Source organism: Diadema antillarum, unplaced genomic scaffold (assembly GCF_040938485.1).
Source record: "Diadema antillarum isolate AM-2024a unplaced genomic scaffold, OU_Dant_1.0 seq00000860_RagTag, whole genome shotgun sequence".
NCBI lineage: Eukaryota > Metazoa > Echinodermata > Echinoidea > Diadematoida > Diadematidae > Diadema > Diadema antillarum.
The window spans coordinates 196,094-219,509 of record NW_027271730.1 but is presented as its reverse complement, the minus strand read 5'-3'; the positions used below and the strand labels follow the sequence as shown (position 1 = coordinate 219,509).

The window sequence follows — 23,416 nt, the reverse complement described above, 5'->3', positions numbered from 1 at the left end:
GAATATTGGTTTAGAAGTTTTTTTGTTTGTTTTTTGTGGGCGTTCCCAAGTAATCTGAAGAAAAACGGAAGAAAATATGCACGTGTAATTAAAAATATATGGAATGTTTCTAGATATCGTTTCACCGCAAAAGTGAGGTATCATAAATCAACACAAATCAACATGCATTTGGATTTCAGGGCCAACAACGGGAACATCAAGTACGCAAGCGGGAACATCTTTAACAAAAAATGTCTCGTAAGTCGTATGCGACATATAAAATTATTTTTTCTTTAAGTAATTGACGGAATCCCAGTCATGAATTATTCTGTTAATCCATTTTTGTCTGTAAGAGCTGAAGCACATTTTTCTTCTTTACCACTGGCGGATTGGCAAGCTTCTGGAGCTGTATCATCATGGACGGTCTCAGCAGAGCACAGTTGCGCAAGTGAGCTGCGATCGCGTGCAAAGGTACAGGTGGTGGGTGAAGGCGCGTCTAGTACATGATCGTACAGTACGTACAGTACATAGATTTGGCCGCGATCACAACAAACATGGCCGACGCGGAAGAGGAATTCTCCAGTGATGCGGTACTTAAATTCCTTCTTCATAACGGCGGACGGGCCACAAATATAGAAGTTGTGGGACACTTTGCCAAGTACTTAAATGACCAAGAAAAGAAAGGTAAGTTCTGTGGCGAAAAGTGTGTCATAGCCATACAATGTCGAGTTGGAGAACTTGTCTGGTACCATTGTGTAGTCCCATATACTCAAATGTGTGTGACAACACCAGACAATTTTTTTTTTTCAATAGTATTACTAGTCTAGATCTATTAGTATTAGTATTAGTAATTTGGTAATCATGTAGAAATGCACACCTACCGTTCGCTTCGCCGTTTGTCAATAAAATTTTATGCAGCTATTGGAGATGCTAAATTGAACCATATCAGAGAGTTTTCATGGAATTAGAAAGCCGAAAAGGTAAGAAAAATGAGAAATCAGAGTTGAAAAGTATGTGGGTCGCGAACATAGTCTCCGATAAGTAGTGCACCGATTTCGCGAGAACGATGTCAACGATTATGATTCTGGTAGTCTCTAATTAGCCGCTTAATAACAATATCGAACTTGACTTGTGCAATACGTGTAGCCCCTACTTTCTTTTTCGTTTTTTTTTTTTTACTGTTAGCTCACCTTAGTCGAAGGCTCAAGTGAGCTAGTATTGTGATAGTTCTTTGTTTTCATTGCCACTATCATGATTATCACTATTCAAATTATTGATAAGGTACATATCATTCATACCAGGATTTAGACATTGATCCTTTCTTTAAATATTGTGGCAAGTATTAATTTTATCATGACAAAAGTTGATAATAATAACTTAATTTGAATAGTGTTGAAGGGAATAGAATGAAGTTGAAGGAAAAGTGGAAGAAAAAGGTTAGGCTATTTATTACGGTATTAGAAAGGAGAGAGAAAGAGAGAGAAAAGAAGATGAGAAGGAAATTGAATTCAAAGGGGATTTGTTTCTAGTAATCTACATACTTTATAGGCCTAATTTAAATAATAAATTAAGGAGAATAGTATTACGAAAAGTGAATGTTATGTTATACAATCATGTATTAACGTTAATATTGTGGACTTCTCATAAAGTGCTCATTTTACCTAAAAAGAAACAGAATATTGAAATTGAAATAGTAATTTGTTTTTAATTGATAGGTTCAACTTATACTAGAAAGTAATTGTCTTTATGATAGTATTTACTTTTTCCATTTCATTTTTTAAATTATGTATACAAAAACTGCAACCCCAGTATTTGCTTTTGTTTTGTAGTAAAAATCCATTTGATTGTGCAATATTCATGATGGATAATTCCCATTTTTTCATATATCTGTTACCACGTTTACTGAAATTTTGTACACATATTATCTGTCCATCATTTAGTCAGCAAAAAATGTTGACAGATATACAGTCACACGCAGGAGAAAATTAACTAAAACGATAAAAAAAACCCAGACACATCAAGATCACTTTCTTTCTTCCACATTTTACTCTCGAGCCGACGTAATTATTGTGGTTAAATACCAAACAAGCGGCTGTATCACACACTACAACGATCGATTATCATCGTTATATCGCTCTTCCACATAATCGATCATCCATCATGCTACGCTGACACAGCCGTCGATCACATCGATCGGCGTACTTTTGAGTCAAAATTAGATACTTTACTTCTGTAATTGACTATGAAATTTCATGAAACCGTCAGATATGGTCCATCTTGACATTTCTGATGGCTACAATAAGTTTTCATTAACAAATTAAGGAAGAAAATGGTAGGTGTGCATGGTGTGCATTTCTACATGATTAGTAATTTGATAAAGGAATGAATGGGATCGGACCGCCTATTTGTTATCAATGGTAAGTGCCGGTAATTCAAGTGAATGTCCATGACAAGATGTACATACACATTGTTAATTAAGAATATGACAATCTAGGGGCTTAGGGGCCATGCACGTCATTGGCACGTCATTGTGCACAGTCATAAACTGATGAAAATCAGAAATGACACCAGACGTCGACCTATCGACCTAGGCTCTAATTAATGTCAGTTACCGTATTGTATAGAAATCTAGTTGCCACTTGTGTGTATTTCCTATGCACTCCCGGGTTGGCGAACTAAGGATAGGCACTGAATTAGTTCGCTGCTGATAGCGTGCCACGTATTTTATACCCACACTCCAATGTAGGCTGCATTGTGCATCATCGCGTTTGAAAAACTTTGTTAATCTACCACCTGAAATCCACACCTGAAATCCATTCGAAATCAAATTTTCAAAAACATTCTCGCATTAAAAATGGTTTTGTCACCTGTTACATATGGTAAAATTTGGATTACAATTATTTGTGTTTTTATGAAGGAAAAAGATGAATTAGGAATGTCTTTTGAGAGCAGTGAAAATCCGTCGCCCAGCTGATCTCCGATCGCGATGCGCGTTACATGCGATGTGAATGTCCGGCAACTTTAGGTAGTGGCAACTTAATGGTAATTGACATATACATGCTACAGACACAGCCTAGGCCTGCATTTAGAAAGTCTGTTTACGTAGCTAGAACCCTAAGTAAAGAAGTTAACTACACTACTTACTACTATACAAGTCTAGACCATCTACAGTTAACAGAATTGCAGAAAGAATTGTTGTCCCATATTCCAGTCCATTTACCTACCAATACCATGTACTTAAATGCATGGTTCTTGTTTTTCCAGCTTCTTAACCCATTCTTTCTGTGATTCTCTACGAACTTTCAATGCCCCCAAACAAGATCCCTTTTGCCCATCGACAAAGAACAGACAGGTTTGTAATCGGCCTGTGTGAAAGCAGTCAAGTGGTTACCTTTTCATGGTCAACTGCACGAGCCATCAAACAATGTAAATTGATACCAATCATAATCGATTATATTATGAATATAATGTGTGCTTGGCTCACACTGAGTCACAGATTGTTTTGTTATGGGGTATAACCTGACAAGGGCACCCGAATGGGGTCAGTGAAAGTCAAAATCTAGTGAGCTCAGCCGTGATTTCCACATACTTACACTTGTACATCTTCATACAACTGAGAGTTTTGCAGCAAAACAAGCACACTGTACTATGTTGGAAAAGGTTAATTACACCATCTTATGCAATTTTGAGAAAGAAAAAGAATAGAAACTGCAATTGTTTATAAAATTAAAGTAATTTTCCAACTCCATATATATCATTCAATACAAACAAACATGAATTAGGGCCATGGATGCAGACACTGTTGCGAACATTTTTGGAGCCTGGTTGGCCTATACCAGTTTCCTGTCTATGAGTTGACGCTATGGGAACCTTGTATACCAGGTTCCTGCAAGGATCGGATTAACAATACCATTGCCAACAAACTATGGCCATTAGTCATGAAATCATTTGCTATAAATATTTCAGGATGCATGCAGAAGTTGCATAATACCAATTTGCTACGCATCGCCACTTTCCGTATATGAGTGCATGCATGTATGCTTAGTGCATCTGCTTAAGTCAGATGAAGCGGGGTTCCCACTATCACGATTGACGCCATGATTGAAATCGTGGTCTTAATCGTGAAGCAATGGTGGTGATCTTATTAGATCGTATCAGATTGTATCAGATCTTGAGGTCAATCATGGCAATCGCGTTAATCGTAGAAAAGTTTTGGACGGTTCAGAAATGTTCAATGATGAACACGATTATTTTTTTATCGTGATCATCGCATCAGATTGTCTTGGATCGTATCAAACGCAGCAAATCTTATCTAATCGTGCACCACATGATTACTTAATCGTGTTGATCGGGATCGACTTTTCCACTTTCCTTCTGCTTATTCTAATTATTTTTTTTGCACATTTGCCCTTATTTTTACTCGCAAATCGTATATATTTTGTATTCCACAAGGTTGTGTAAGGGAGGGGTGGCACAATGAAATATAGAATAACAACACCGTTGAAACATCAACCAGAAGCAGAATGTTTCACATACCCCACAAATTAACTTTTGTGACTTTGAAAAGTGTTAGTGATCATTGTCGTGGATGTAATGTCACTCGTACATGACTATAAAGATCACTGTCATTATTTTTCACATAGCTGTTAGTCGAGAAGTGTAGCAATACCCCTACGAAATAATTTTGCTTTTTTTTTTTTTTGTTAAAAAGTGACATTATTTTAGGGAAGTTACCTTTCTGTTGTGTGTGTTTGTCAGTTTTGTTGAACACTGTTCAACAGAACAATAAATCAAGCCAAAGCAACCAAGCTTTCAATACCCCATGAGATATCGACATTTTGAAATAAACATAAAAATGCATATACAGATCTACATACTATGCTAATATGAAATCAAACACACAGCAGTGCTATCAGTTCGGCCAACTTTCTTATATTGAGAGCGTATACACATATTATGTTAGCATTCTAAAAGATCCCATCCTCTTTTTAGCTTCAATGTCATATTTTCTTCATGTATTTCAAAGGAAGGTGAAAACATTTATTTTGTCTTTATCTTTTTTTCTGGGGAAGATGGGCAATGATCTGATAACCCGTATTCGTTTTGTTTTTTGTTTTTTTTTGTTGTCGGGGGGGGGGGAAGGTGAGCACGTCGATTTAATAATCTATTAATTTCTTTAGGTTAAATTAGAGGAGGCACTATCTGAGGATGTGGCTGGCCTAGGTGATGCTTTCTATCTGATGATAACGTAATCGTCATTCGCAAAAGGTCACGTTGTCATCATCCTCAACCTGTCAACCCTTGCCAAAACCAATGGTTGTGGATAGTAGGACTAATCACTGGATGCAGAAGTTAGGGAAACAATGAAATCTATCGTCAGCCGGACTATAATATTCCCATTCGGGTCCAATCGCACCTTAAATGGGAGTCGCTTTTGATCCCGATTTTGAAAGATATCGTATCTTATCTCAACAGCCCGCATTGGTTGGCAATATTCGTATTGGAATGTATCAGAACGTAGCTGCACCCACCAAATTGGGGATCCCGATCATAATGATCGTGGTAGATCGACACCAATTATGGACTCAATCGGGACAATCCTATAGGATCGTATTTGAACGTGAGACCAGATCGTGACAGATCGTATTGCTTGAAATAGACCAATCGGGGCCATATCGCATTCAAGCGAACCAACACGTATTGACTCACATAACCTCATATCCAAACGTGAAATTTCAGACGAGTTTAACGAAACTTCCACGATCAGTTATGAACGTTCAGTTGTGGCGTTCGTAATAGATTGTACGATAGTGGGAACCCCGCTTAAGCCATCCACTGTTTGATAAGTTGTCAGGATAACGAATACATTGTAGGTGGCATCTCTGATACTCCTGAGCTATGGGACGATTGCTCTCCTTGATGGATTGATATTTGTGTGTTCTCTCGTTCACTATCTGAAACTCAGAGTGACCTAGAGAGGGAGAGGGAAAGAGAAAAAAAGGACACTAAACAAGTTTATTGAAGAACGAGGGGGGGGGGGGCTGGGGGGATTGCCACATTCATCCCACATCACAGTTCAGGAGCAGTGCAGCTTCTGATCTTCTTCTTTCTCTGGAAAAGCGCCCAAGGTTATAATAATATGATCCTACTCTTTGCATGGACCTACACATTTTGTTGTAAGTCCATGCTCTTTGTAAGGAATGAATGAAGTAAGATCATGGTTGGGTTTTAGCGTGCTTGGTTTATGACTCTCACACATACCCAGATGCTGCAAGGTTTTTCTTCATCCTGAAAATTCACATTCGGTAGTCACACTGGCACACAAACACAGCCTAGGAATCTAGACAATGCAGTTCTTGCACCCCCATCCTCAGGACATAGTGGTATACATGTTTTATTACAGTGTAAATTTAACATCTTTCTGGTGTCATTAAGACCAAGGTCAAAGGTGTCACTTCCATTGAGGCTACCATCTTTGATATCCAGGTTTTGCTTCCCAACTTTGGATATAATTAGCTTTAACGCAAAACCATGCACATACTGATTGATCACTCACATTACAAATGTATAGTACACCAGTACATTGAAAGCGTCATAACCTTTTCATAAGATTTGCATCGCAACAAAGTTTGCAAGTTTCTCCTCAACTTTGGAGACTGCATTTCTAGCATACAAATGCCTCTACAAAGTTTCATGGTTTTTATTGAAAAACAGAATTCCAAAAGGCCTCATACATTGCGGTCTCAGAATAATGTGGCACCAGGGATTCTATACTGTGGCATACAGTCTGTACAAAGAGTTAGTAAACCCCCCCCCCCCCCCCCCCCCCCCCCCCTCCGTTAGGAATCATATGCGGCAAAGCTAGTAAAACCTTATACCAGTATAAATATGAACACTCACAGGCAGGAGCATATATGCAAAGAAGTGGAAAAGAAGTTGGAGAGTGCTCTCCTCTGGTACACTTGTATCCAAAATAAATAATTTGTTATCACCCAAATTAACTACTTTGCTCGGTGATGCCAAGCTGTATGAAGTGGAACTAAGTCATGATTTGTTTTGTGTAGCTGCTTGTGAAGCAATGATTGCTCTGAGGCAAGAGATTATGAGGCCAGTGGCTATTATATCCCCTGTGAAGGATTTTACTATGTGAAAAATTATGTACAATGTAGCTTAGACACCACAGAATAATTCAATTAATGATGTGCTTGAAGGCGGTAAATCAGTAATTTTTGTGTTATGAAAATGTTATGTTGCAAAAAAACAAAAAAACAAAAGATGTAGAGAAAATTGATTATGGCATTTAATCATGATGTCCATACTGTTCATGATGTATGAAGTTTGAATGGACCAAATTGAAAAGTATGCTAAGTTTTGAGATACCATCTGCTGTGAGGTATACATACCTTGGACAGACTGCAAAAAATGTGATTACTGTGACAGTTTTGTCAGCCAACTTAATGCACATTCACCACTAAGTCTGAAAGTGATAAAAAACAGTGTTCAATAGAAATTTAAGGACAGTTATCTTTTCTTTTCAATATCATTCTATTCAATTGTTCACATTTGCAAGAAATGCTTATACATTTTTTTTTCTGTTTTACCTTCATAAACTCTATCTTGATACATGTACATAGATGTCAGTCCAGTGTATCATATATTCGCCCAGAAATGTTAGTTTTGGCATAAATTCTAGAATATTGCTTATTTGAAGCATTTTTAGGGTAATATTATCTCTCATTAAAGGGTTCTTAAAGATCATATTGTACAGGGAGTAACACACACTGGAAACAGAAAATAACCCAACGTCCCTGAAATGTATCCTTTTACCATGGATTGATACCCATAAGATTCAATCATCCTCTGAAATCTCGATGGCTATGAAATTCCTCACCAAACTGATGGACATGTCCACTGTCCATGCGCATGTTATATCCATTATAAAATTCAAATAATGTCTGCTAATGTTTCTAATGTTTGTTTTAACACAGCAATTATTGATTTCTGTAACGAAGAAAATTAACGTAGTGCCGTTTGTTTATGCTATCACCAAACGTTAATTATGGAAACCTTCCTTTGGTATGTTTACATAGTAATTGCTTAAATCATACTTCATGATTTGGTACAACTGTAGGAATTGTCAGTATTTCTTTTTGTTTTCAGTACATCCTTATTGTTATTCTGTGAGAAATGGTACCTCTTTGTTTTTTTTTCATGTACACTGTACAAATGTAGGTAACTGCCATTTACAGTTTACAAATGTACATATCTGTGATATCCACTTTACTACAATTATCCATAGCTATGAGCTTTAAATACAGTACATTAAGCACTGTCATGCCTTAGTTTCTGAGAGCTCTATCAGTAACACGTACAAATAGAATTTATTCATTTCCTGTATGGCAGTTAAAAGGAAACAGTCAGAACCAGAACGTGGTGGATGTGCACGCACTGATTCTTCAACTACATTGTATTAGTGCATGTCAGTCAAAGTATTAAACATTCACCACAAAGCTAGTCTAGAAATGATATTTAAAACACAGTGTTCTTTGGAAATGTAGCACGCTGTTCTTATCTTTTCTTTCACTTTAGAAATAATATATTTTCAGTGAACATTTATTTTACCTTATGTTATTACACAGTTGTATGTAGGTGTTAGTCCAACCAAATATATGCTCGCCCCAAAATTTAATAGATTGCATGTTTGAAGCAATTTTAAGGCAAAGTTGATATCTCTCTATTAAAGTGCCCCCAAAGATCATATTGTATGGGGGGGGGGGGGGATAATACACAATGGGAATGCGACATCCCTGATATACTCCCTCTTCCTGTGGAAATACATATTATATATTGTGTTATCAAAATATATTTCTGAGTATTCCATTCTTGTTCTGATCTGCATGCAGACCTTTGACAGAATTTGTATTTCACCTGTCTTAATTCTGAACTAGAGTAACCCAACTGAGCAAAGTTCTACTTTCTGTTGGAAGGCCGATGGCTGTAGACAGTTTACGACATGTTCAGAATATTACTGAAGGGGACACATAACAAATATGCAGTGTGATCTTGTCACGTCCATATTTGAGGAAAGTTTGAATCTGAAATGAAATTTCCCATTGGATTCATCAAGCATGTCATTTTGCATGCAGATATGTCAAAAAGCTGCCATGCTCACATACAGCGTAGCGTTAATTAGCATTCATTATTTATATAATATGTCACGTGTCAAATGATAAATTCATTGATTGTGAAGAAAACAAATGTATAAGAGAGAGAGTTGCAAGATATATATTGTATCTGATTATATTTCATTCTATTTATTAATTTTTATTTATTTATTTGATTATTTACTTATTTTACTATTATTATTTATTTATTTATTTATTTATTTATTCTTTTTTTTTGGGGGGGGGGGGAGTGTTTGTGCGCATATGACATTTAGTCTTGAATGGTTCATCAAGGATATTATGTTTTGGCATACTCGGGAGCCTCTACAGCAGATACAGTCTATTCATGTATTTATCATATTGCACAACCATCGTCCTTCTTATCTTTAAAAATGAAGTGAAAAACATTGTGTAAGAAATGTCACGACCATGTGATCAGTATGGCTTCTTTTTTGTTTTCTTTGAAAGGTTTACATCACGTAATGAATCTGACGTACAGACATCCAGATAATTGCAACTTTATAGAATATTTGTGTATTTTTGTTCAGGTGATATCATCAAGGATGTTATGTTTTGGCATACAAATGTACTCGAGAGTTTCTACGTCAGATACTGCACAGTCTGTTCTTTTAATCATGTTCTGGAATGAGCCATTTCTTTGCGTTAAAAAGGAATTGAAGTGCATTTTGTAAGAAATGTAAAGTCTATGTGACAAATATGGCTTCTTCTTTTTTTGGCGAGGGGGGGGGGTGGGGTTTCTTTGAAAGGTTTACATCATTATATCATGTAATGAAGCTGACATACAGACTTCCAGACAATTACAACTCTAGAGAATGTTTATGTATTTTCATGCAGGTGGTTGCACAATTGCTGTTTGATGTGATAGTCTTTGTTCAAGACTCACTACACCTGTATGTGAGCTCTGCTGTCATAAACGAGAGCTAGATCCGAATCATAGATTGAGGAAAAAACCTGTGGGGAAAATCAGAGCGAGAATTCAGATTGGATAAATGTGTGTCTCAACTGTTCCTGGATAAATTTCACTTTATCAGGGACTCCCCTGCTGTTGAAGACCCACCACATTGTTTGGCAAATATTTTATTTAGGAGCGTCCTGAGAATTCAAGACTTTCACATTCAGATTAATGAGTAAACCCAGTATTTGATTCATCTGCACTTCAAAAGTGAAACCACTTTATAGTTGAGTCACGTCTGAACGTTTGGGCATGTCCAAAACTTGTCATTTCCTTACACAAAACGTGTGCTTTAAACAGAGCTAATTTTGTGTCTCCTGTTTGTGAAAAAAAAAGAAGAAGAAGAAATCTGCAAAATTAGTTTGAGTTGCAGAGGGTAGATTTAATAGAGGAAGAAATAAAACCCTGCTATTGCAGCACGGAGCAGCGTAGATATGGGCAATTCCATGAAAAATGTTACCCGAGGGTGGAAAAATGAAAATCAAGAAACAACTTTGTTTTACCCTGGAAAGTATTCAGGAAGGGTCATATCAATCTGATATGATGAAAAAATTTGGTACAATTTGGAAAAAATGTAATTTTTTAGATATTGAAATTGTGTGTTTTTTCTAAGATATTGCAGAAAAATTCAGTATAATTTGCATGTAATTCTTCTGAAGTAGAAATTTTCCCTATAAAATGACTTTCAGGCAACCATTTTTATGCTATGATAAAGCTGATGACTCATTTTTACATCATCCTTCTTGGTATCGAAAGAAAGTAATTCTTACTTAAAAGATGAGCATTTCAATTTTTTGAATTTCCACCTCTTTCAAAGTGTAATGTCCGTAACGTTTTAGATGTAAAAGTTCTTGTAACACACTGTGTTTTGGTCTAATATTGTTCTAAATTCAAACGCAAAGCTAAAATGTGATATCACACAACATATCCACACAGTTTTTCGGGAACCTGCATAATTCCTTTTAAAAAGCGTTACGGACATTACATAACCAATGCGTTACGGACATTACACATTTGTGGCAAAAGTATTAGCTACATATGATTGTTAGGAATAGTTTGGATTCTACCCTAAAGTATTGATCTGTCAAAATGAATGCCCTAGCCCTTGCATGAAAATTGATTTGGGACTTTACTCAGCAACGAGTACAGTGTTTCGACAAGATTTTGACTAAGAAATAAGATTGTAGAGGAATGCAGAAGATTAAATCTTCTGCATTCCTCTACAATCTTATTTCTTGTGTCTGCTTATAATTCTACCATGATATACATGAACATGGATGGATGCAAGCTATCTTACAGCAACAGCACATCAAGTAGAGTAATTATACTGTGATGGCAAGAATGTATGTTAAAACATTGTTAAAGAAGAGAAACAGTCAAAAACATCTGTGGACAAGGCCTTTTACACAATGTATGGTCAGTTGCAGTCTGACTTCTCTGTTAAAGAAATACAGTCCAACCTCAATATCTAACCATGTCGTGAATGGTAGCCATCTGGATAAAATGATACCGCTGGATAAGGGAGATATGCTCATATGTAAGCAAATTTTGTAGTATATTATTCATTGACTATTCAATATTATAATTTACATGAAAATGTAATGTTTTTATTATTCAATAATGTGGAAATCAAATGGAATGTGAATGAAATACACTTCCTCATTATTCCTTCTAGCAACAGTATTTTGGTTGGTAGAAATATAATGTTGTACCATAGCAATTAACATTTATGTCCTGAATCACAATTACTTTGTAAAGAGAAAAAAGTGTTATGTACTTTCAGTCATATTTTGCACCGAATTATGCAAAGAAAATCATGTGCCAGTCCATTCGGGGATATGGATAATAGAGCAATCCACAAAAGTGATTGCTGGATAACTAAGGTTGGACTTTACAGTGTATGTAATGAGGATAGTCCATTGATTATGGAATTTCTGAAAAGACAAGAATCCATGAATATTTCTTTGAGTGTAGTGAAGGAGAGCCATTTTTAGAAACAGGAAGGAATCATAGTATTAGATCCTCTCCAACAATTGGTCAAGAACACCTTTCTTGCTTCCAATGTGATTTGGAAGCAGAATAAACAACATTCTCCAAAACAGACTTTTCTGACCCTGGAAAAGACTGATTGTATGTCAACAAACTGTAGGGAAAAAAAGAAAGTAAAACTATTTAAACATTCATTGTGTACAAATACATACTGAGCATTTGTTGAACCATTATTTCATGTGATTTTGATTATGAATTAGTTTTGATTAAAATAAAAGTTGTTTATTCATGCAGAGTTATGCTCAGTGATGGCTATGTAGATGTGAATAAAAAGTGTAATGTCCGTAACATTTCTTTAAAATTACATTTTGAGTAATTAAAAGTTTGAATATCATAATAGAAAGTCAAAAGGCTGATCTATATGCTATTTATAGATCACAACTGTATTTCAGGCATTAAATAAGTTGATTAAATTCCAAGATGATAGAAAAGTCCACAAATTGTTAAAGTAGGGCTCCATACTGATCAAATAGTCCTCAAATTGGCAACACCTGAAATAAAAGATCTCATGAAAGGGCTATAGTAGCTTTGTCCAATGTGTATTGATTACCATCCAGTGAAAAGGATAAAAAATATTAATACTTGCATGTGACTCCTGCCACTTAATGAAAGTGGACAAATCTGTAATGTCCGTAACGCTTAGAATGTAATGTCCGTAACGCCACAATTATAGCTCTAGGAGGTACATGTGCCATCTATTTCACTAAATTTGATTTTATTTTCTTTAAACATTTCTTTACCTTCCAATTTATTCCTACATTGGTCTAATTATGTGCTTAAACTCACAGACTTTTCAATGATTGTATAGGCATGCAAAAAGTCATGTCCAAAAAATGTAATGTCCGTAACGGCCAACATTTTATGCAGTAAGTGCCATATGGTGTGGTGAAATGGATTGAAATTTTCACTGTTTATGATTTAGTCTCATATGTGAGTGATTCCATTGTATGAGTTCAGAATGAAAATATTTTGTTATCTTAATGACCTTTTGAAGTTGCAAATTTTGTCTGAAATGTAATGTCCGTAACGCTGGAACTGCCCATATATATAAAATATCCCATTCATCAACTTTCGTGCTGGCCGGACATTGCAGTGTACAGACAAGCATGCAAAGGAGGGTCACTCGAAAGTGAAACACATTTCCCTTCTCTTTCTCAGATGTTCTGTTTTGGGCTTGTTGTAGCAACTTGTGGGAGTTATCCGTTTGCTTAGTTTTTATCATCTTCTGACCTTGCATGAGTTGTTGTTCAATCAACAAAAATAGATTCTAATTGTGAATGAAAGCTATTCATTAGTGATACTGTGCAAATCCAAGTTGCTGTTGATATCAATCTTTGAATCAGTTGCTAGACAGAATACTGATATGACAGACTATGTAGAATATGCATTCAGGATTGAATAGATCAAAAGAGTGAGTGTCTGTAATAAGCGTCATCACCCACATTATTACTTTTCGGTATGAAAAAACCTGTGAAATTTTTGAGACTCCCATGATTTTTTCGAAGCGCTGTTAGTGGTCACAGGTTGTGTGCGCACATGTAATTTGAATCTTGATTCTAATGATACATCACTGGAATCATGATTCAAATGATACATTTTAGCCATGTGCTTGCAAACTGGAATCGCGGAGGGTGATTTATTGAATCATAATTCCAGTCGTGATTCAAATGACGGTCCAGAGGTATTTTCTACTATTTCCAGTCACTCTTCTCTGGGATTATGGAACGAAACAGTCATATGTACAGATTGACCTCTAAGTCATGTTTTGGGAGGCAGAGTGTGTGTAGAATATTGTACATATACAGCATTAAAGATGATATAAAGTTTTGGTACCTCAAAAGTTTCCCTTAATTTCCTTGTCTTAGTTTGTGTGTCAGGTTAAAGTACCTTTCATATAACTAACACTGTGAGACTTACTCGCCCCAAAGTGCTCTCATGTCTTAGTAATCGTGCAATAATGGTTTCGTACCAGAGCCGCCGCCGTTTGACGGCGAGGTAGTACACGTATTGTACGAAACCATTATTGCATGATAACTGCGACCAGCAGCGTGCATCCCCATACAAAACACGTGTACGCATAGCTAACTGCCACCAGAACTTCGCATTGTAGCATTCAGGATCATGACAGATTTAGTATTGCGGGTAAATATCAACTTAAAATCCAAACATTTCTTCAATATGAAGACTTACCAATTAAATTGAAGTATTGAAAACAGGCTTTGGGCAACGTTTGGTTCTGCCAATAGCCCCTTTCTGTTCAAATTGATGACTGAATGTGACTCGGTCGAGAGGACCTTGGGAGAGCTACATAATACACTGAATACTACGGCCAGCGCATGCGCACACATCACATGCGCACAAATTTCAAATCCATGAACGGATAAGATATTTGTGTGCGCATGCGCTGGCCGAAGTATTCAGTGTATAGCTCTCCCAATGTCCTCTCGACCAAGTCACATTCAGTCATCAATTCGAACAGAAAGGGACATTGGCAGAACCAAACGTTGCCCGAAGCCTGTTTTCAATACTTCAACTTAATTGGTAAGTCTTCAAATTGAAGAAATTTTTGGATTTTAAGTTGATATTTACCCACGATACTATAGTCTGTCATGATCCTGAATGCTACAATGCGAAACCCCATTACGCTGCGTATGGGGCTACTGGTCGCAGTTAATTGCATGATTACTATTAAAGACATGAGAGCACTTTGGGGCGAGTAAGTCTCACAGTGTCAGTTATATGAAAGGTACTTTGACCTGAAACACAAAAATTCAGGGAAACTTTTGAGGTACCAAAACTTTATAATATCTTATAACTGGTAGTTGCCTTCCCACATCTATTTACTTTGAACATATTGATTATTGATTTGTGCATTTCATTCTAGACGGGATGTGTCAAAGGTCATGTGGCCGTGGTCAAGATTAAACTTTTCTTTAAAAATGACTTTATGCCATATGGGAGTCAAAAAGCTAAAGTACTAGCTGTCAAGACCTAAGTGCAATTAAGTCTGTGCTGCCAACACCTCAGTATGAGTGCAAAATGTAGGCTACATGTATGACAGAGCTGCAGTTGGAAATGTATTATTGAATGCTTCGAAAGAGCAGTAAACTATGAACATTGAGATATACAGCGTACCATTTTCAGTTTTCCTGTAGACAGCAGTGTAAGTAGTAGAAATGATTTTGGAAGCAGTGTGATAGCATGGCGATATCGAGTTTTACGTATGGCTTTCAAGGGACAGCATAATTTCCAGAACTTGTGTGTGCTCGAGTGTTTCTTGATCCATTTGAACATCATAACACAGCTGGATCAGCAAATAAAAGGGAGAGGTTTTTTATGTTAAAGCTACAGAAATGATTAACAATATCTGCTCTGAATTGATCTATGTGGGAAGTTGAATAATATGCATGTTTTTTTTTCTTTTCTTTTCTTCAGTTCTGAACAGACAGAAATTCAAAGATTACATCAATGAGGTGGCAACAGTGAAGACAGAAAAGGTAAATTTTGTATTCCTTTTGAAAGAATCATAAAGAAAGGTAGTGAATTACACATATGAAAATATATGAGTGGAGTGTGTGAGCTGAATGAAATATTGATTATTTGAATGTGAATGGCACCAAGCTGATGTGATACGTGTACTGCACACTTGAATGTTAAAAGTGAAATACATCAAACAGGCATATTCACATGCACAAAATTTTCTTGGCTAACAGTTTGGGTCTGAATGTATCCCTGGCCTGTGTGTGTATGTGTGTGTGTAAATATCCCTGAACGACAATACCTCGTAATCATTGAGGAGCATTCTAATGACTACAGCTTGGCGAATGTCGGTGATGTAATCAAGTCCACACATGTACAGTATGCAGCATTCCCATATGGGGGAAGTCAATTTGAAGCCTGCATTCGGTGTTCCAGATCTTTGTTGTCGTAGGGGCTCAAGTATTTGTGCCATTCTGCTCTTCTGATCTTGAATCAGTGAAACACAATCTTTTAATTTCCTCCAAAGAAATCATGAAGCGGGTTTGTGTCTGGAGTAATGGGCAGGAAGTATTGAGTTACACAGGCCACATGAACCACAGCTTCGACATCTGATTGAAGTATATGGGGTATTAGAGTTATCTGTTGCGAACTAACAGGGTATAGAATTTTTGTCTTTCAAAGAAGTTATGCGTCCCTTGACACGCTCCCATACGTGAGGAGGGAAAGAGAGAGGGGGAAAAATGACGGGGATGTGTATTCCAAAACAAAGAAATAGAGGGAGACAATGAGGAACAGAGTTTTGAGAAAGCATGCCTTCAAATTTTCTTGGTTTAAGCCTCCTGTCCGTTCAGACTTATATCACCGAACAGCATTGAAAGCCGGGAACAGCCAACATTCGATCCCAGCTGATGATTTCCCTCTTCCTTGCTCTCCTGGACCCGTTGTCAAGGAGTCGCTTGGAAGCATGTCACAACAGATCGACTCCTGCGTGTCTTGTCCGCCCCCCCCCCCCCCCAGTCCTACTCGATGCCAGGAGCGTTCTCTCAACTCCACCTTGCACCCTCATGCACCCTAGGAGAAGAAGCCCTTGGCCCTCACTGGCCCAGCTGCCGGAGTGTCTCCCGCGTGAATGGGAAAGACAAATTGCCGACACTATGAGTGAGCGTCAGATATGGGTGTGGCTTTTTCTTTTTTGGTGTGTGTGTGTGTGTGTGTGTGAGTACGGCCTGAGGTTGTCGAAATCACTAGGTAGATGAGGGATTTGAGTCCTTTTATGCAATGGTGTTGGTTTTGCGCATTATGTCACAAATGGTGAATCTACCCCTTCACTTGGCAAAGATTCCAAATACCTCTACAATACAAACTTGAAGTCTGTGTTCAATAGGCAAAGTTGTTAGAATGACCAGTCGTGGACTTGATGACAAATTTCAAGATTGGGACTCAATCGAAAAGAATGGCTTCATTCTCTTGTTCTCTCTCACTCTGATTTCTCCTTGAAATGCTGAGTGTATGATGCAATATGCTGATATTCGCAACATAAAAACAGAAGCGTTAAGGCATTTTTCCCTTGAGAACATGTACATGTACACTGTTCCTTGTATCTTCTTTAAAGGAGAATAAAAACTGAAATATATGTAGATTGAGTGAATGCAGTGATATTTAATAGCAGCACACATTAGGGAAGTTTGAGGGAAATCAGAATGTCCATTCTAAAGTTATCAATTTTTAAAGTTTTTGTTTCGCCATCGCTGAATGAGAAGCACTGACCGCACAAACTGTTAAAACAAGTAGTCTTCTCTTGCAACGATGGCAGCACCGAAACTTTAAAAACTGTAAAACTTTTGAACAGATTGTCCAATTTTCCTCAAAACTCACTGTATGTTCTAGTAATGTTGCTGCATTCACTCAATTTACGTGTATTTGGGTTTCATTTCCCTGTAATCCGTTTCATGAACGATTCTGAAATCCTTGGATGATTTCCATGTGATCCAGTGGGTTACCATAGGGAAGGGATTCACACTGACATTTACACTGATTACCCGTTTATACAAAGCAAAAAGGGAGTTCTGAAGCCTCCTACATTGTACAGCTGTATAGCAGCTTCGAGCAGCCTTGCAGCTCAATATGAACTGAATTTCATTTAAGAAGATCCTGTCAGGTCAGGTTCTGAAGCCACCTATATAGGGGGTGGTTTCAGAGCCTCCTGTAACAGCCTCAAAGAGCATTGTCTGCAGTATAAAAGTTAGGGGGTTCGAGAAGCCACTTTCTTTGCCGACCTGAAAGTTATCTCCAAAGTTCATCATCAGCTAATGTAAAACAAACCAGTCATTGTGACCAACTGCCGCTGATAAACGCTGTACAACTTGCACTTTTGAGGTCAATCACATTTGTTGACGTTATGTATGAAAGTCAAAAGCCCACACCACGTATTGAATGGGAATTTGACTACCATGGGAACGGAGCCAGTCGGGCCTGCTTTGGGCAATCCAGCCGAAGCAGTGTAAACAGACAAGAGACCACTTTTTTGAGCAGGCTTTTGAACCTCCTCGAGGAGTCTCTGAAACCCGCCTAAGGCATAAACGGAGTGTGAATGTACATTCATGCTGAATATACAAGTTGTGCAATGTCAAGGCACATTATTATTATTATTTTTTTTTTTGACAATGAATACCAAGTTTTGCAGAAATTTGTTTTCAGTGAATGAAATCATCCTGATGTATTCTTTATCTCATAGCCTTCAAAGTTAAAGAAGAATTGAAGAAGAACAGAAATATTCCTGGCAGAAGGTACCAAGACAAATATGGCCGTGCATGATATTATAAGGACATTGTTCAACGGTGAGTTGGCTCAGTCAGTAGCGCGTCTGCCTCACGATCACGCGGCCCGCGTTCGAACCCGAGTCTGGACTGAGCAATGTTGTGTGTAAACATACCGTCCCCTCTAGCAAGAGGCAAAACACTCTGTCCCTCGGATAGGACATAAAATGGAGGTCCCATGTATGAGAGAGTCACAGCTCATGCACGTAAAAGATCCCGCTTCATTCATTCATCGTAAGGAGCAGGGTGTCTAACCCGGTGAAGTGGTCCCACCCCACATCCAACTGGACCCCATGGAAGACCAGCTTAGTGTAGCTGAATATGGGCTATCCAGCCATCTTCACGGATGGAAAATGAACAACAACAATATTAGTAAATGTTAGTAATGAGATTATCAAAATATTGTCAATGCCAAATTTCTTGAAAAGAAAAAAAAAAACCCTCTTTCTGCAGAAATTTTCAAGTCACATTTGCTAGTTTTACAGACAATCCTGAAAGGTGAACACACTCTACTGTACATGTAGGTACAGGCATTGTGTAGTCATGCAAACTAATTGGTCAAAATTCAATCAAAACTGCTTTCTTAGGTCGGCAAATTTGGTCGACCATGAAAACTAGGAAACATCCTGTGAATTATTCTCTCTTGTGGATACTGCGAACATCTCTTCAATACATGACATCTGTGAAAGTTTTGATGCACATAATGATATCTGGACCTTGAAAAAAAAAAAATCAAATAAGTTTTCCGGGACCTGCTATTGTGTCACTCTCGCCACAATTCTACCGCCGGAGGACCTCCCACAATGCTTTTGGCATTGTGTGTGTATAGAAAACGGCCTCCGACTTTAAATGCATCCATGCTGAAACAAAACATTTTGACTAAAAGTTGAAGAGTGTTCCCTGTGTGAACTAGTGAATCATTCCTCTCCCCTTTCTCAGCCCTAACCCTCTACCCCCCCCCCCCCCCTCCCCTCCCCTTTTGCATATATTGCGGTATGTGCAGTGATCCGGGCCACTCCGGGCCCACAAGAAATGATATCAATTTCCTATTGAGATCATTCTGAATCTGACTGGGAGCTCGGTTCGGCAAGTGCTCTGCTTCTGCCGTGCGCCCATGCTCGTGTTTGCCAGTGTAGTCCTTCCCCCCCCCCCCCCACACTTTTTTTTTTGTTGTATCAATGGGAAGAGTTGAGTAATAATGGTGGTTCCCTCTGCAAAAATTCCGAAATTTTGGTTGCCATCAGGGTCACTTCTTTTTCATTCTGCATTCTCACTGTAAAAAATTTCAAAACTTTTGGGGTCCCTATAAAATTTGTCAAGAGCTGACGTGCATATCAGTACATGAATGATATGCTAACTATGTCACAATGCCAATTCAATATACCAGAGCGCACTGGTTAATTGTAAGGTTAGAGTAAAGATTAGGGTTGGGTTTAGGTTTAGGTTTAGAAGTTTGGGTTAGGGTTAGGTTTAGGTTCAGGATTACGATTAGGATTAGGGCCACGGGGAGGGTCCGGGGTAATTACCCAGGGGATAATTGCCCTAGACCCCTAAATACAAGTACTAGGCCAAGAAATCTTTTCCTTGCAGAGAATTTAGTACTGGGATGAATTAAAAAAAACAACAGATAAATGACAAAAAACAATCAAGCAAACAAGATCTTGACTATTACTGTGAAGCAAAATATATTTGCAGCATGAAATTTTTTTCAGACTGGTTTTTTCGCAGCATGATATTTTTGCAAATTGCCTCTGACATGCAATGCATATAGTTGAAACAAGAACTTTCATGTGGACTCTAATTAGCGAATCTTGGCTCGGAAAATTAGCAAAATTAAAATGCATATGAAATTTTCTTTGTTTTACGGTAGTTATCAGCTATAGCAATACTACCTAATTCAGTGAACATTTGGGAGCAGTGATTTAAAAAGATGTTCAAGATATCACGTTTGACGCATACACTTGTATGTGTAGGTCTGTTGTATCACAAAACATCCTACTATATAAAATTTTCGCAATAAAGCCTAAAATATAAGAAGATATTAGCATTTTTCTCAATAAACCATAAAGTCTGTAGATGGTTTGGTCTGGAAACATTTTTTTTTTTTTAATAGCTATTCACATTTTGTGTATTGAACAATACTTGATATCGACTATATGGATTCAAATTTTTACAGTGGTTGTTTCTATCCATAACTCACATTTTTAAAGTATTTTAAACACTAATGCTGGGGTTTTTGTTTCATCTGCAAGTGGTAAACTATGCCTTTAAAATAATTGGCACAGCTGATATTTGTTTTAGATATTTTGAATTTAAAAGTGTAAACTATCATACATGTACAGTATATGTGATACAATACAAAATATTTCAGATAACCACTCAAAAACTGGCATCGCAGATTGTGTATGATGTGAGTTGACAGATTATTGATGTAATTTTCTTGTTTTGTTTACATTTTTAAATGCTTTTTTTTTTTGCGTAAAAGGTAATACGTATGTCAGTATGATATAAAAATGTGGATACAACATCTGTTTGCTCAACAGGGTACCTGCATACTTTGCATCCTTATATCCTCTTTCATATTGATGAGAAATAAAAGTATGTATATTGGAGTTTATTACGGCATACATGTAGCTAGGAAACAATCCAATATTGTAATTCAACCCCCAAAGTACAGAGTTTGATCTGTGCAGTGGTGATATTTTTCAGAGAGTACAAACCTGTTTTTGTGATCAGGGAGGTGAGACGAAACCTCCCTGTTGTGATGTATCCAGCACAGTGCTATGAAGAAAAAAATTATTTCCTTTGGAGAAATTGTGAAATGCCAGATTTTATTACACAACACAGATTCCATGCAGTTTCCATGCCAGTAGTGTCACTAGTGATGGTAACACTGGCAAAAAATTAAACTTTGAGAACACTTTGCGAAGTTTGCTCGTTCGTCCAGACTGGCGGCCAAACTTTGCGAAGTTTCAGTTTTAAGTTTGGGTCACTGGTGCGTATGTGCAACAAAGAAGAAAGTGCATGCTGTCTGACAGCTGATAATTGTTATGTAAGTAGTGCACTCACATATGTACGTCCCAATGAGTGCGCACTTCGGAGGCACAGCGCACATAGGAATCAAACTCATTTCAGCTGCTTGCATTCAGATTGAACAAACTTTGAGAAGATTTCCCCTAGTTTCAGTGGAATGTTTTGCAAGAAGTTTTTGGGAAGTTTGCAGTCACACTAGGAAAAATTTGAGAACTTCTAAGTTCAGAAGTTTTGCGAGGGTGCCCGTAGCCTTTTGTCAAGGCCCTCTCGCTGTATGGTGAAGAGAGCCCAGCTGAGTGGGGTTGCGCGAGGGCTTTTTGAGATCTGCTTGGCATCCTTTTGTTAGCCCTTTGAATTACTGACTTTTGCTCTGCGATTTCAGGAGCAAAAGTCAGCCAATCAGCGTGTCTGTCTGCTCGAACCCGATTTGAATACAGCGAATGCACGCCACAGACCTCCACGGGCAGTCAGTGAATGCGAATAGGCATGATAGAACCAAGGCTGAGGATGTGAGGAGTGCGCCATTCCATTGGTCGACTGGAACCCATTAATATGAATATTCAGTAGGGTTCATGTGTCATGAATAATAATGTGTGAAGCAGATCTCAAAAGGCTCTCGCGCTGTCGCGCTCGGCTGGGCTCGCTTCGCTCGCCCATTACAGCGGGAGGGCCTTGACAAAAGGCTAGGGTGCCCATGGCTACTGTCACCTGAATGAGGCAGGTTTAAACTAGAGGACACCATCACAGATATTCAGAGAGTAGTGACTTTTTGTTTCCTTTTTTTTAAATGATTAGCTTTCTGGCCAGGTTGGATCTAGAAAAATGTTGCAATGGATTCTGCTTTGGATGAGACTTCCCTGCACTGCTTCAAATTCCGTGATCTCCTCTAGTGTGAAGTCTTGACCTCAAGCAATCTTAGGAACATGAATGTGTTAAATTTTTCCTGATAGGTACAACATGTGCACCTTACGCTGTACTGTTCATTTGAAAGAACAATAAACGACTGCAAGAAATATGATGCAAAAAGGTCAACTTCTCTCTTTGATTCCACATTCCTCTTTGTTTCATTATACTGCCTCTTTTCTTTTCGCTTTTCTTTGCTGATTTTCCAGTGCACAGGTGTGTTCAAAGTTTAAAAGTGCAGCTTCCCCTCTTGTGCAGACCAAATGCGACATAGGTAGGCTATTTGTGGTACGCAGCAGCGCTCGGTACCGAATTCCGCAAAGGTCTAATGCCGTCAACGTGTAGCGAGTGATTCATGGGAGAGGTTCCCCCCTGGCGGGCGATCGGAGACTATGTCAAACATCAGAAAAATAATTTTGCACCATGTAAAACAACCTCACCTCTGGGCAGGCGTTTCGCTGAGTGAACAAATAGTTATTGTACAAAGAGATCAAGATATTGGGGTTATTGCATTCTTTCCCTGTAAAAGCCTTTCTTGGTCTTATTCATACAGCTTTTTGTTGCTGTTGTTGTTGTTGTCGGTGTGTGAAGGAGTGTCTAAACTTCCCGAGTGAGATTAGCCCTGGAGATCGAACGCCGAGATACGGGGGGTGAGTGCTCGAAGATCAGACGTAAGAGATGGGAGGGAAAGCGAGTGTAATTCAAGCTGAAAAGCAAGTGATTCTGTTTTTCCTACGACTTTGATTTGTCGTGTTTCTCTTGTGTCGTCCGTGACGGGGTCCCCCAGCTCACTCATTGTTTTCGGCCTTCCTGACAGAAATCATAGCAGGAAATTTAATTGCCCCCGGCGTTTTCATGCCGTCTCTTGCCAGATCACACCAAGCAAAACGTGGCATTTATTAAGAGAGGTGAAATGGTATCTGGACAGGGGGATCTGTGACATATAGGTAAATTGGCCCCTTATAGGTGTGTACATGTGTGTATTAAACAGAAGTGCTTCAAACTGCCATGAACTCTAA

General features: G+C 38.1%; 1 protein-coding gene across 3 annotated transcripts in view; it reads left to right on the top strand.

Annotated features, from left to right (window-relative positions):
• The first annotated feature begins 522 nt into the window (after positions 1 to 522).
• Positions 523 to 23,416, top strand: part of LOC139740541 (uncharacterized) — a 96,655-nt gene continuing 73,761 nt past the window's right edge. For all 3 annotated transcript variants that reach the window (XM_071651131.1, XM_071651130.1, XM_071651129.1), the window contains exons 1-2: positions 523 to 663; positions 15,601 to 15,662. In XM_071651131.1, coding sequence (XP_071507232.1) covers positions 534 to 663; positions 15,601 to 15,662 — 192 coding nt within the window. In that variant the 5' untranslated portion in view covers positions 523 to 533. The remainder of the gene's footprint in view (positions 664 to 15,600; positions 15,663 to 23,416) is intronic.